At 42.5% G+C, this 11,794-nt stretch overlaps 1 protein-coding gene across 2 annotated transcripts in view; it reads left to right on the top strand.

Moving 5' to 3' along the window:
- AKAP13 (A-kinase anchoring protein 13) overlaps nucleotides 1–11,794 on the top strand; it is a 231,889-nt gene that overhangs the window by 132,915 nt on the left and 87,180 nt on the right. For both annotated transcript variants that reach the window (XM_006142666.3, XM_006142667.3), the window contains 2 exons: nucleotides 691–827; nucleotides 7,307–7,677. In XM_006142666.3, the coding sequence (XP_006142728.1) occupies nucleotides 691–827; nucleotides 7,307–7,677 (508 nt within the window). The remainder of the gene's footprint in view (nucleotides 1–690; nucleotides 828–7,306; nucleotides 7,678–11,794) is intronic.

The following is an 11,794-nucleotide window of genomic DNA, read 5'->3' as shown; positions in this document are numbered from 1 at the left end:
AAAGTATTACATCTCAGTGGAACCTGTAAGTTGAGTATACCGATATGTTAATCAGGTATGTGCCTCCCCTTTGTCTTTTATCCCACTATTTTTATACAGTGACAAGTTTCCAGAAAGAGCCTTTAGTCTCAGAACAGGAATTGGCCACAAATCCTATCACGTGGTTTCCTCGTACTTTGAATTGGGTGGCAAAGGAAACAATTCCCTAAATACTCCAAGGGAACGATTACCATTCCCATCCCTAAATATAGATAGACTGTGGTCCTCGATCATTTTATCCTTCTGTACCTAAGATAAGCATGGCAAACTCATGACTCATCTGGTATGTGTGTCAGCCTGGAAGTACAGCGGCAGAGCCAAACGCCACCGGTTTCACCGTGTCCTTCAGAGCAGGGGTCTCCAACCTCTGCGCCATAGGCCATTACCGGTCCTTATTATAATGTAGCCATACTAAAACTGCAGTGCACAGCACATGGGCTTGCATCATCTTGAAACCGTCCCCTCCCTGCCTCAATCCGTGGAATAATCATCTTTCCCCAAACTGCTCCTTGGCAGTGTCTCACAGCGTCTTAATATTTAAAAAAAGAAGAGGAAATGAAAGAAGAGAAGAAAGAGCAAGAGAGGGATTTGAAAGGTTAGTTGCTGGCATGGATAGAAAGTGAATATTTAAGAATAAATTTTCTTTTTCAGAATGTGAGAACTTTCTGGATGTTGGACTCGACAGAGATTGTGCCTCAAAAGAAGGCATCCTGAAAAGAGCGTCTGGGAGTGATTCTGACCTCTTCCACTCGCCCAGTGATGAGATGGACAGCCTCGTCTTCTCAAAGGTATTGGGTGCACCGCCCTTTCACTTCTGTCTCGTGACTCCCATGTCCCTGTGTGGCCTTCCGTAAAACTTTCCCACCTGGTTCCATTCTCTTGTGTGCTTCGTCTTCCCAAAGCAACGATCGCCCTCGGCAGGCGGCCCCTGCTGGTAACTTGCCAGCCTTAACAGAGTCTCATTCACTCTTGGGAAGAGTTGTCAGTGTTCTCTTTTGAAGAAGGGAACTCCAGCCTGCCAGATCTTGGAATAAGTCACTGGCCAATTTTTTTTTTTCCCTCCTTCAATATTGTAGTTGGTTACAATGCAGGTTTTGAAGTTCACATCGAAGTCTAAAGAAATGGAAGTTCCTTTTAAAATGAGTTAAGTCAGATGACAATGAGCACTTTTCAGTGGGCCAACGGGACCACAACTCAGACTCTATGAGGTCATGTGTATAAACTAACCAGAGAGTCATTTGTGATTAATGTGTTTAGGCCTGAAGCTCGCTGCTCAGCGTGGTGATGTCACCCGTCCTCAGCTAGCCTGCTTAGCTGGAACTTTCTAGATCCCTGCTTGGGAATCCACACTTTCTCCATGGTGACAAGCCCATCCACATGAATCGGCTCATGTCTGCGGATGATTTGAGGCTGGCTAAAGGAGTGGGGCATGGGGCGGCGTGCTTGCATTTGCTTGTTTCTAGTTGCAGCAAGTTTTGGTTCATCCCCTAAGAAAAATAGAGGGCTCTCTCACAGCAGTGGTACTCAATTATCTGCTGCGTGTGTGGTTTTTCTTAATAGTAAAGGGGTGAGGGGGTGGAAACATCATGGCAACTGTGAAGACCGTTCATTCTGGTTTCGTGATGACTCGGGAGCAGTGGTGAGAGCAGGTTTGTTGGCAGATGATTAAGTTATGCAAGGCCGTGTGAGATGCTGTGTTCAAGGTAAGAGTAGGAGGGACAGCGGTGGCTGGGATGCTGGACTTCCACATGGCCAATCACGGTTTCAATCTATGTCTCTGTTTCTGTCTCTCTGCCTATCTCTGTCTCTCTCTCTCTGGTGAGTACACATGCCCTATAGCAATTTTTAAAAAAATAATGATAAGTAAAATTAAATAATTCTTTTTTTTAAAATGAGCTCTCTGAAGGGAGGCTAAGGTTCCGGAATCCGCGCTGGAACACAGTGAAGTGTGTGCAAGTGTTCCCTGGGTACCTTCCTTGCTTTCTGTCCAGCTGCACTCAGGGTCCCGTTTGACCTTCCCTAGCCCTCTCCCACCTTCTTCCTTCCTCTTGGACTCATTGTTCTCCCAAGGTCCCTGGGAACGCACAGTGTAAACGTCAGGCTTTCTGTCACTCTTACTGTGAATTGACTCAGGGGATTCTGTAAAAACGCCACACATGGGGAGGATCTGCTCTTCTCTAAATTGTTTTGTTTTGTTTTATTTTACTTTTGTAAGAGATTTTTACTCTAGGGAGTAAAAATCAGACAGACAGTGAGAAATCACCCCTAGAGGGGCCAGCCATGATGCAGTCCCTTCTCTTCCGTTCTTCTCAAGGGATTTTGGGCACTCACATGCACACGCGCCCAGTGTGATTTTCAAGCCACTGGGTCCAGGACTTGAACCGTGGTCAGACATGTGGGAGTCTAGCACCTTAACCACCACACCAAGTGCTGGCCCCTTGGTTTAAGTGTCAGAATTTGGGTAATTTCCTCCATGGCTTTGAAGTTTTAATTGTGAGAACTCCTATTCCTCCCAAGAAGTCCATTCTGAAAGTACATATCTCTTAAAAACATACCGCTTTTGTCTTAGATAAACAGATTGAATGGTATCTTTAAGTTCCAGCTTAAAACTGGGATTATTGATAATCACTGAAGCTGGGTCATGGTACGTGGAGATTTGTTAAACATTCATGTGTGTTTGAAAGTTTTCATAGTAAAAAGGTTTTTAAAAATGAAGGTGTCTTCATTAAGAAATGCTCGCTTGCTGCTTCCTCCGTGCACGGCAGCTTGTCATGGGTACTGCCATCTCTTCGAAGTGCTGGTTATTTCTGGTGATTAAACTGAATGGTTTTCCTAGCGATGGACAATTAGAATTTTCTCTATTTTAGCACCTCATCCAACCTGCCAAAAGCCTTTAAGGAGGCTGTTCATACAAATGACTTGTGCTAGATTTGGTACTTTTTTTCAGGAAGACTAGACAGAGCTATTAGAAGTTGAAGCATTCACCCCAAATAAACTTCTACCTATGTTTCATACCACAGTGCTTAGGGAAAATCAGAAGTGGATTCATTTCCCTTTTGTCATGCATGCACGAGAATATCTAGATGGCCTAGGGAGAGAGAGGGTTTTTCTCCTTAGTATTCATACCACCCTACCAGGGTGGTTTGCAACCAGAAGGGCTTTACAATCAGAAGGGCTTTGCAATAAATGTTTTCTCTAGAATTAGGAGAGCAGGGGCTTACTTCTGAAAGGAAAAGAAAAGAAACAAACTAATATTGACAGAGCACTTACTGTGCCATAGACACTGAACTGAATATTTTACTTATTTGACCTCATTTCTTTTCCCCAGCAACCCTGACAGGTAGGTGGTTTTACTTTCATTATATCCCAGAGGAAGTGAAGACTCTGGCTAATAAGAGGGTGATTTAAAATTACTCTGCAGTTGATTAACATTTGCTCTGGAATCTGTTCATTTTGTGTCATTTGGCTCTCGATCACCAAGAGCTGTTCTACTAGCCACTGATGTGTCTAGAAGTGTGACAGTGGCAGATGGGCCTCTAGCTATGTCCTTTAAAGTCTTCCTCAGGGGTCACCCGTACAGCACATGCCGCAAAACATCAGAATGTCCCCCCCTCTCTTTCTTTCTCTCAGAAATAATGAGTAGGCAGGACATGGCAGCATCCCTTTCTGTCAGCCATGAGGGTGCATCAGGTCACTTCCCACAGCATGTGTGTGATTCTGGCCTTAAAGAGGTCTCTTTAGAAACTTGTAATGTTTGTCATGAACTTTTCACTTGAACTGTGCCTTTCCGTTCAGTGTGTGCCTAGAAAGTCAGAGTCTGGTCAGTGTTAGGAGCTTTGTCTTTATTTTCATGAATATCTGCTGTTCCTACGGTCGTTTTCTCTGTAGATCACCAGCAAGAAATAAGGTTTTTGTCTTTCAAGTGAGAAGAAATGGTTAGTTTTTTTTTTTTTTTTTTTTTTTTGGCACTAACGGAGAAAGTGCAGTTTATAAATTTACACTTGCTGCCTCTTTTCCAAAGAGAGTTAAATCAGAGCTGTCCTCCAGGTTGCAGAATGCATCTACAGTGGATTAAAAAAAATCAGAGTAACTTGCCTAAGAAAATTTGTGAAGGAAACTTCTTTCATGTGTTGTAGATTGCTCTCAAGTATGCGATCAACAAGTTGAAAAATTATCCTTTAAAAAGCACACATACAGGACCAGCACATGGTGTAATGGTTACATGGCCGGACTCCCACGTAGTCGACCACGTAGTTTGAGTCCCAGACCCAGCGGCCTAAAACTCACGCCGGGCACGTGTGCATCCATGCCCTAAATCCCGAGAAGAGAATAGAAGAGAAGGGATTGCAATGTGGCCATCTCCACTGAGGGGGTGATTTCTCACATTTTGTCTCTCTTTTCTCTCTCTGTCTTTCTGGTGGGTGCACACACCCTATAGCAAAAATTTCTTTTGAAACACACATGGACACACACACACACAGAGCTGGCCCTGTGGCTCAGCAGTATGTCCTATTCGAGGGAAGTCGGATTCCACAGTGGCAAGTTCGGATCCCCTGCCTGGTCAGCCTGAAACACAGCAGACACAGCACAGCAGTTCAAGTGACTCCGATTTGGCAGGCTGGAGGACTAGAGGAAGGGGGTGGTGGAGTGACCAGACCCATGGAGGGTGCTCATTTCTGTCTGTCTGTCTGTCTGTCTGTCTCACTAGAGGACAAATGGGCATGCCGGAGAGAGAAACTCCCTCAGCAGGACCTGGTCACATTGTTCTCCACTCTTCTGCATTTCTCCATTCCTTCAGAATCCTGGGCACATATGCCCAGTGTGTTGCCGCTGGGCTGGGATTTGAACCTTGGTCAGCCACATGGGATCTGGCTCTCTCTGTACAGTGCTTAATCACTATCCCATGGGGCCAGCCTAATGAAGCCATAAGTTTTTTCCCTTTCTAATTCATTAGTGGGAAAACAGCAGTCCCACATGCTTAGTACTTTCCTTTTTAAATGGGAGCTCAGATGCCAGAGAGAACAAGGGATGGAATAATCTCTATTATTTAACAAATCTAAGAGCGTTAGCACTAATAGATTCAGGGACTGTGAAGGAATTTTCTCTCTAAAAAAAATGAGGAGCAGCCCTGTAGCCTAGTGGTTAAGGGAGCCAGGTCCCACATGGCCAGGCGAGTATGCGTGTATGACTCAAGTCCTGACAGGATGGACAGATCAAGGACCACGGATTGTAGTATGACCACACACCATTGGGGCTGCTCAACCTCTCTCCCTCTGTCTCTAACAAGCATACATGCCCTCTGGCACTTAAGAAAACATTTAAATGTGTAATAAACTCTGATTTTCTTCTTTCCTGTTATCCATTATTTAAATTGACATTATCTTTGAATAAACCTTAGATTAATTTCTACCTCCTTCAGATCTAAAGATCATCTATTTTAAGTCTTTCATATTAGGTAGGCCGAGGGAAAAGCCTTGTCCGTAGTTACACCCAGCTCTAGAAAGGCCATGGCTGTTCTGGGATTGGTTTCTGGTTAGGCCACTACGTTCTGTTCTGCAGAGACTGTATAGAGAGCTGATGAAGTTGTGAAACCCTTTTGCGTCCACTTAAAAATCCTGGGAAAATGTAAGTTAGAGCCATCTTTAAATTTAATCCAAGATTAAAGAAACAATTTGCCTTAGTGTTTAATAATTGAGCTCAGTCTCGAGTCTCAGTTTTTTCCCGTTGTTCCTTTTAAGTTATAATCACCAGCTCAGAATTAAAGTGGAATGATACAGTAAAGTACTTGAGTGTAAGAATACTCTACTATGTGAACTTTACTGTTACAGGAATCCAAGACTAGAGAAAGAATGTAATTGCAGCGAAGACTACTAGCCATATTCAGAGTTTGGAGAGCATACCTAGGAAATATAGCACACAGTAAAAGAACCGGCTGGGATAAGGATGTGTCCTAGATAACCCCCCCCCATCCTTTTCATTTGTATAAACAGGCCACCAAAGAGTTTCCCACTTTTCTAATGAAAAATAATTATGTTCGTCAGTTTCTAATGAAAGTGCCAGAAAGATAGCAAGTCACTTTTCAAGGCTGCATCCTTCCAAGACTGGATGCCCAAGTGCAGCCGCTCCAATCCCACTGGCTGTGAGTCATTTCCAAAGTGGGAAAGGGCTACCTTTTAAGAAGAATAGGTGACAAATGCACAAGGGGAAACTGACTCAGAGCTTCTGTTTCCCTGGAAGTCCTTTCCTTAGAACAGGCTCGAAACACATTTTCCTTTATTGATGCTCCTGCTGTTTGTCCCTGGGTTTTTCTTTTTCCTTTTTCTTTTTTTCTCTGCTAGAGGGCCTGTACACTCACTGGAGAGAGAGAGAGAGCGAGAGCGAGAGCAAGCGCGAGAGCACCCACCTATCCCAGGGGTGGTGGACATGCCTCTTTCCCCATTCTCCTCTTGGCATTTGGGACACACATGCACAGGAGCCTGGTGTGCTTTTCAAGCCACTGGGTCTGGTACTTGAACTGCACAGGTGGCCATGTGGGATCCATTCGGCCCATCTGGATATGGTTTTAGGAATCAGAAATTCAGGCAGTGGAAGGTGAGTTTTTATTTTGCTAGGGCTGGTGTAATAATCACAGTCTTGGTTTTTAAGTACTAACTTCACCCATTATTTGTTGTAGCTGAGCATATCACTTTGTTAAAATAATTAAACCAGGGCCATCAGTTGGTTTGGTGGTTGAGGCATTGGACTCCCATATGGCCAACCACAGTTTGAGTCCCGCACCTGGTAGCTTGCTTTCTCACGTTCCCTTTCTCTCTTTCTCTGTTTCTCTCAAATTAATAATAATAATAATAATAAAATTAATTATTTAAAAAAATGATTAAACATATTATGATACAAATTTAGTTTTCACATGGCAGAAACCCAAGAGACAAATGGGTTTGCTCCATATTTGGGTTGATGGTGTTGGCTATATATAAAAAAAAACTGACGTAAGTTACATTTTTTTCCCCTCTGTAAGAAAGAAAACATTATTTCTAGTCTAGTACCTCTTGTAAGAGGATAGACCTAGACCATTCCTTTACTGGAGGCCAAGGCATTTGAATTCCACTTTGATCATGCTTTCGAAAACAATTCCCATTGTTTGGTCGAATCCAGTTATGATCTTGCCCGTCTGGGACTCACTGGGAAGCCTTGGACTTGATCTGAAATAACTGAGGCTGTCCGCTTGGTCCTGCCAGTTTCCACCACGTGTGCCTTCTCTTCCTTACAGCCTGAGGAAGAGCAGTCGGTCTGCGATATCACCGGATCCAGTTCTTCCACTGATGACGCAGCGTCCCTGGATCGACATTCTTCTCATGGCAGTGATGTGTCCCTCCCCCAGATTTCCAAGCTGAACAGGTCCAGAGATCAGCAAAGCCTCGATGGCTTCTACAGACCTGGGCTGGGAGCCGAGGGCCGAGAAAGTGAGAGTGAGCCTCCAGGCGCAGGTGAAATGGAAGAGGAGGAGATGGACAGCATCACCGAAGTGCCTGCAAACTGCTCTGTCCTGAGGAGCTCTATGCGGTCACTGTCCCCTTTCCGAAGGCACAGCTGGGGTCCTGGGAAGAATGCCGCCAGCGATGCGGAGATGAACCACCGGAGGTGAGACCGGAGGCTGTTCATTTTGTGTCTCAGTGTCTCTTTGCTTTCGAGACGTTTCTGGTTTATTTTTGTCGGTAAAAGATTTTAGGGGAAAGGTGGGACTAGAAAGAATATAAGGCTGGCCCTGTGCTGCAGTAGTTAGGCACTATGTAGAAGAAGCTGATCCCATATGGCCAACCAGGGTTCGAGTCCTGGGTGAGCATGCACAGGCCAAGGAGCCTGTCAGTATTGAGACATGAAGGGAAAAGGCCTGTGGAGTGACTGAGTCCCTTCAAGGGGTGCTTTCTCCCTCTTTCTCTCTCCTCTCTCTTTCTCTCATGTGCACATGTACCCTTTGGCATTAGAAAAACATACCTATTAAAAAAAGAAGGAAAAAAATGTTACATTAAAAACGTATTATTTGGGCCAGCAGGTGGTGTGGTGGTTAAGGCCCAGGATTCCCACATGACTGGCCTTGGAGTCCTGGACCTGGCAGTTTGAAAATCACTAGGCGGGTATGTGTGTGTGCCCAATGTCCCAAGAGGAGAATGGAGGAGAAGGGATTGCAGTGTGGCCATCCCCTCTCTGGGGTATGATTTCTCACTTTCTCTCTCTCTCTGGCAAGCACACACACCCTATGGCAAAAATAAAAATAGAACAAACACAAAGAAGAAAACATTAAAGAAAGAAAAAAAAGAAAGAATAGAGGCTTTGGAGTCAGTGTTCAAACTCCACTTTTGTAATTAATATGTAAATGACTTTGAGCAAAGCACCAACCCTTTTGAATTGTAGTTGTTCTCATCTATAATGTACTTACCTTTCAGACTATTTCTAACAGTAAAGCAAAGTATGACTGTAAGGTAGTGAGTATTTAATAAATGGCAGTGTTTATTTTTGCTGGATTTATTAATGAGATCATGTATTCGAAAATATCGGAGGGAACAGTTTCATGACAATTTTGAATAAGAAATAAACATGAAGTCTTGCAGTCTTAGCACATCTGTTCTTCAGAGTGCTTGCAGAAACTGGAATCCCTCTGTTTCTGATGAAGTTGATAAAATCTGTTATTGATGTTTAATCCTCAAGAAGGCATAAAATCTCTTACATGCCATTAAACAGTCATACGTGACGGTTTTTTCTCACATGTCATACATATATTCTTGGGGATATTTACAGAGGCACTTCAAAAAGTTCATAGGAAATGGGATTAAAGTGCAGATTTTTTGTGGTACACAAGATGCTTTGAAATCCACCTACAGCTTTTTCATAATGTGCGTGCTTCATAAATTTGTCAGAAACCCCTGTGTAAGCGTGCCCCAGTCTTAGTCCTGGTTGGGAGCAGGCTGTACACAGGTAAGTTGGATTTGATTTCTGAGCACTGGCTACCTACATAAGTTTAAGCACGTGGTTTTAGCTCTGGAGACAGAGTACCTTGGTACCTCCTGTAATTTACAGGGTTATGTTTATTCCCAAAGCTTTTTTCTTAATGAGAAGAGTCTGCTAGGTGAGGAGGCTGTCAGTTGTTTTAAAACAATTGATGTAAACAACTCAGCTGAAGTGATAATTTGCTTATTATTTAAAATTCCACAACCTCCTTAAAAATACTAAGATTATGAGAACACATAATCTAACTGCATTCACTCACTCATGCATTCTCCTATTTAGCCAATAGATATTAAGTGTGCACTATACGCTAGACAGTGTTCCACGTTCTGGAGATTCTGAGCTTAACGTGACCCAGGCCCTGATTTCCTGGAGCTCACAGTAATGCCCCACTCTATCCTGAATCATTAGTCTTCCCAGACTCTTACAACAACACATCACTTCGCATAAGTTTTTAGTCCTCCTTGAGTTTTAGGTCTTATCTCCATGTTTACAAAAGAGAAGGCTGGTGTAGATAGTTTCTGTTATTTACCCAGGGTCAGTAGAATCTAGGTTTCTGGCTCTTTGTCAAATCCTTCTACAAGTCCGTATTACTCTCTAGCGGAGTTGAGGATGCTAACTGTAAAAATAAGCATTGTGCTTTATCAGCTAGACAGTTTTTGTGTACATTTCAAATTCCTAGATTGTATCAAAAGCAATTTGTAAATGCTTTTCCTTCCCAGTGCATGTTCCTTTAAAAATAAAAATTCTCAGCAGCAGAAAATATAATGAAAATATAATGACATAGGGAATGATTTGTACATCCAGAGTTCTCTTCCTGAAGCAAAGATAACTTCTTGCCAGGACATTCTTGCTTTAGATGCTAACAACATCCACGACCGAGGGCTTATTTTATATACACTCAATTTTCTTTCTACCCCAGTATGGATCCCTTTGTCATGACTGGTTTCAGAGCTGTAGGGATCTTGTTATTCAGGTGAGGAAGTCGAAGGTTAGATGAAATGATTTGCCCAAGAATCACATGGTGACCTTAAAACTGAACTGAGGCCAGAAAGCTATTATGTAAGTTTTTTGTATTTTTAACTTGTATAATATCATGGGATCTTCTGTTTCAACTTCTTAAAAATTACCTAGAACCATTGTCCTAATAACCTCTGTAGATAATGAAATGAAAAGTTTTAATTTTCACTTAGTTCTATTAATTCTTTTTTTTTCCTTCTTATGTCAAAGGGTACATGCATGTACAAGAGAGAGACAGAGAAACCCCTAATCGGGTGTGGTTACACATAATTCATTTTTCCTTCTGTTCTCCATCCCATCATGGTCCTGGAAATGCACATTCACACCTGGCCTGTAAGGTGCTAGGGCCTGAACTCAAACCCTGGTCAGCCACGTGGGAATCTGCAAACTGCTTGGCCTGTGCTCTCGGCCAGCCCAGCTTGATTAATTCTTACTGCATGACCTGTACACAGTGCAAACCTAAGTTTTGAATTCTTAAGAAAATCCTTTTAGGGCTTTGAATGGCAATTTTATTTTCTGTTCATTTTACTTTAAGAATTTAACAAGTTTCATAATTTATCATCTGAGTGACTCCTTAAAGCAAAGAGGAAGCCCAGTAGAATTTGTCAGGCCTTTTTGGCTCTGATGTTGTTCTCATTCCACCCATTCTTTAATTTCTCTTACTTTCTGTGCTGTTTCTGTTTGAGGACCATCTCTCTTCCCAGTGTGGTGTCTGTATGTTTCATGCATTTGTATTTCATTTTGTGTCACCTGCAACACTGACCTCTTGCACCATTCATTTTCAGTTCATTGCGAGTTCTTGGGGATGTTGTCAGGAGACCTCCCATTCATAGGAGAAGGTACAGAGTTCACTACCTCGATGGACTAACCCTGTTGCCTCTGAGCATATACTAACAAACATCTCCTGCTTAATTAACCCTGCTTAGACAGTCTTCTTAAAAATTATGTCACGTATAATTCTGGCAGATAAAATATAGGTAGTTATTAATTGCCCATGTCTACTCCATATGAAATGGTTTATTTAATCTAAAGCTTTTCTCCATTCTGTTATCCATAAATTTAAAGAAAAAAATTGTTTTCATTTTGTACTTACTTGTGCTCAGATAACTCATATTAGGGTCTTGCTCAGTTTTCTCAAGAGGAGTTCAAAGAATTGTCTGTGTTGTGCCTACCTCATAGACCCAGGGAAGTTCTTTTACTTTCCAAAAAAGAACCAGAAATACAGTGTGTTCATTCACAGGTCTGAAGATATTTTCAACACTTTATTTATTCATTTGTTAGTTTGCTTATTTATTTAAAGAGATTTTTGCTATAGGGCATGTGCATTCTGGAGAGAAAGACAGGAAGCGAGAATTCACACACACACACACACCCCGTGGGGATGGGCATGCTGCAATTCCTTCTCCTCTTGGGATTTTGGGCACATACACACAAATCTGGTGTGAGTTTTAAGCTGCCAGGTCCGAGACTCGAACCATGGTTGATTATGTGGAAGTCCAGCAACCTTACCATTACACCATCTGCTGGTCCTGCAGCATATACTTTAATAATGGGAAGGAAGAGTTTATTGCTGTGCCACCCGGTGGTTTCATTCTATTAAGAAGCCATCTTTTAATTTTATAATTATTATTCTCTGGTAAAATTTCATAGTTAAAATAGGTCATTTATAACCTGAGAAATAATTTCTCATCACAAAGTGCTGATTTGCCTCAGGTTTTCCAAATGCTGATTTTGT

This window comes from Tupaia chinensis, unplaced genomic scaffold (genome assembly GCF_000334495.1).
Source record: "Tupaia chinensis unplaced genomic scaffold, TupChi_1.0 Scaffold000078_1, whole genome shotgun sequence".
Classification (NCBI taxonomy): Eukaryota; Metazoa; Chordata; class Mammalia; order Scandentia; family Tupaiidae; genus Tupaia; species Tupaia belangeri.
Note: the sequence above shows the minus strand (reverse complement) of the source record. Positions and strands in the feature narration are given on the sequence as shown.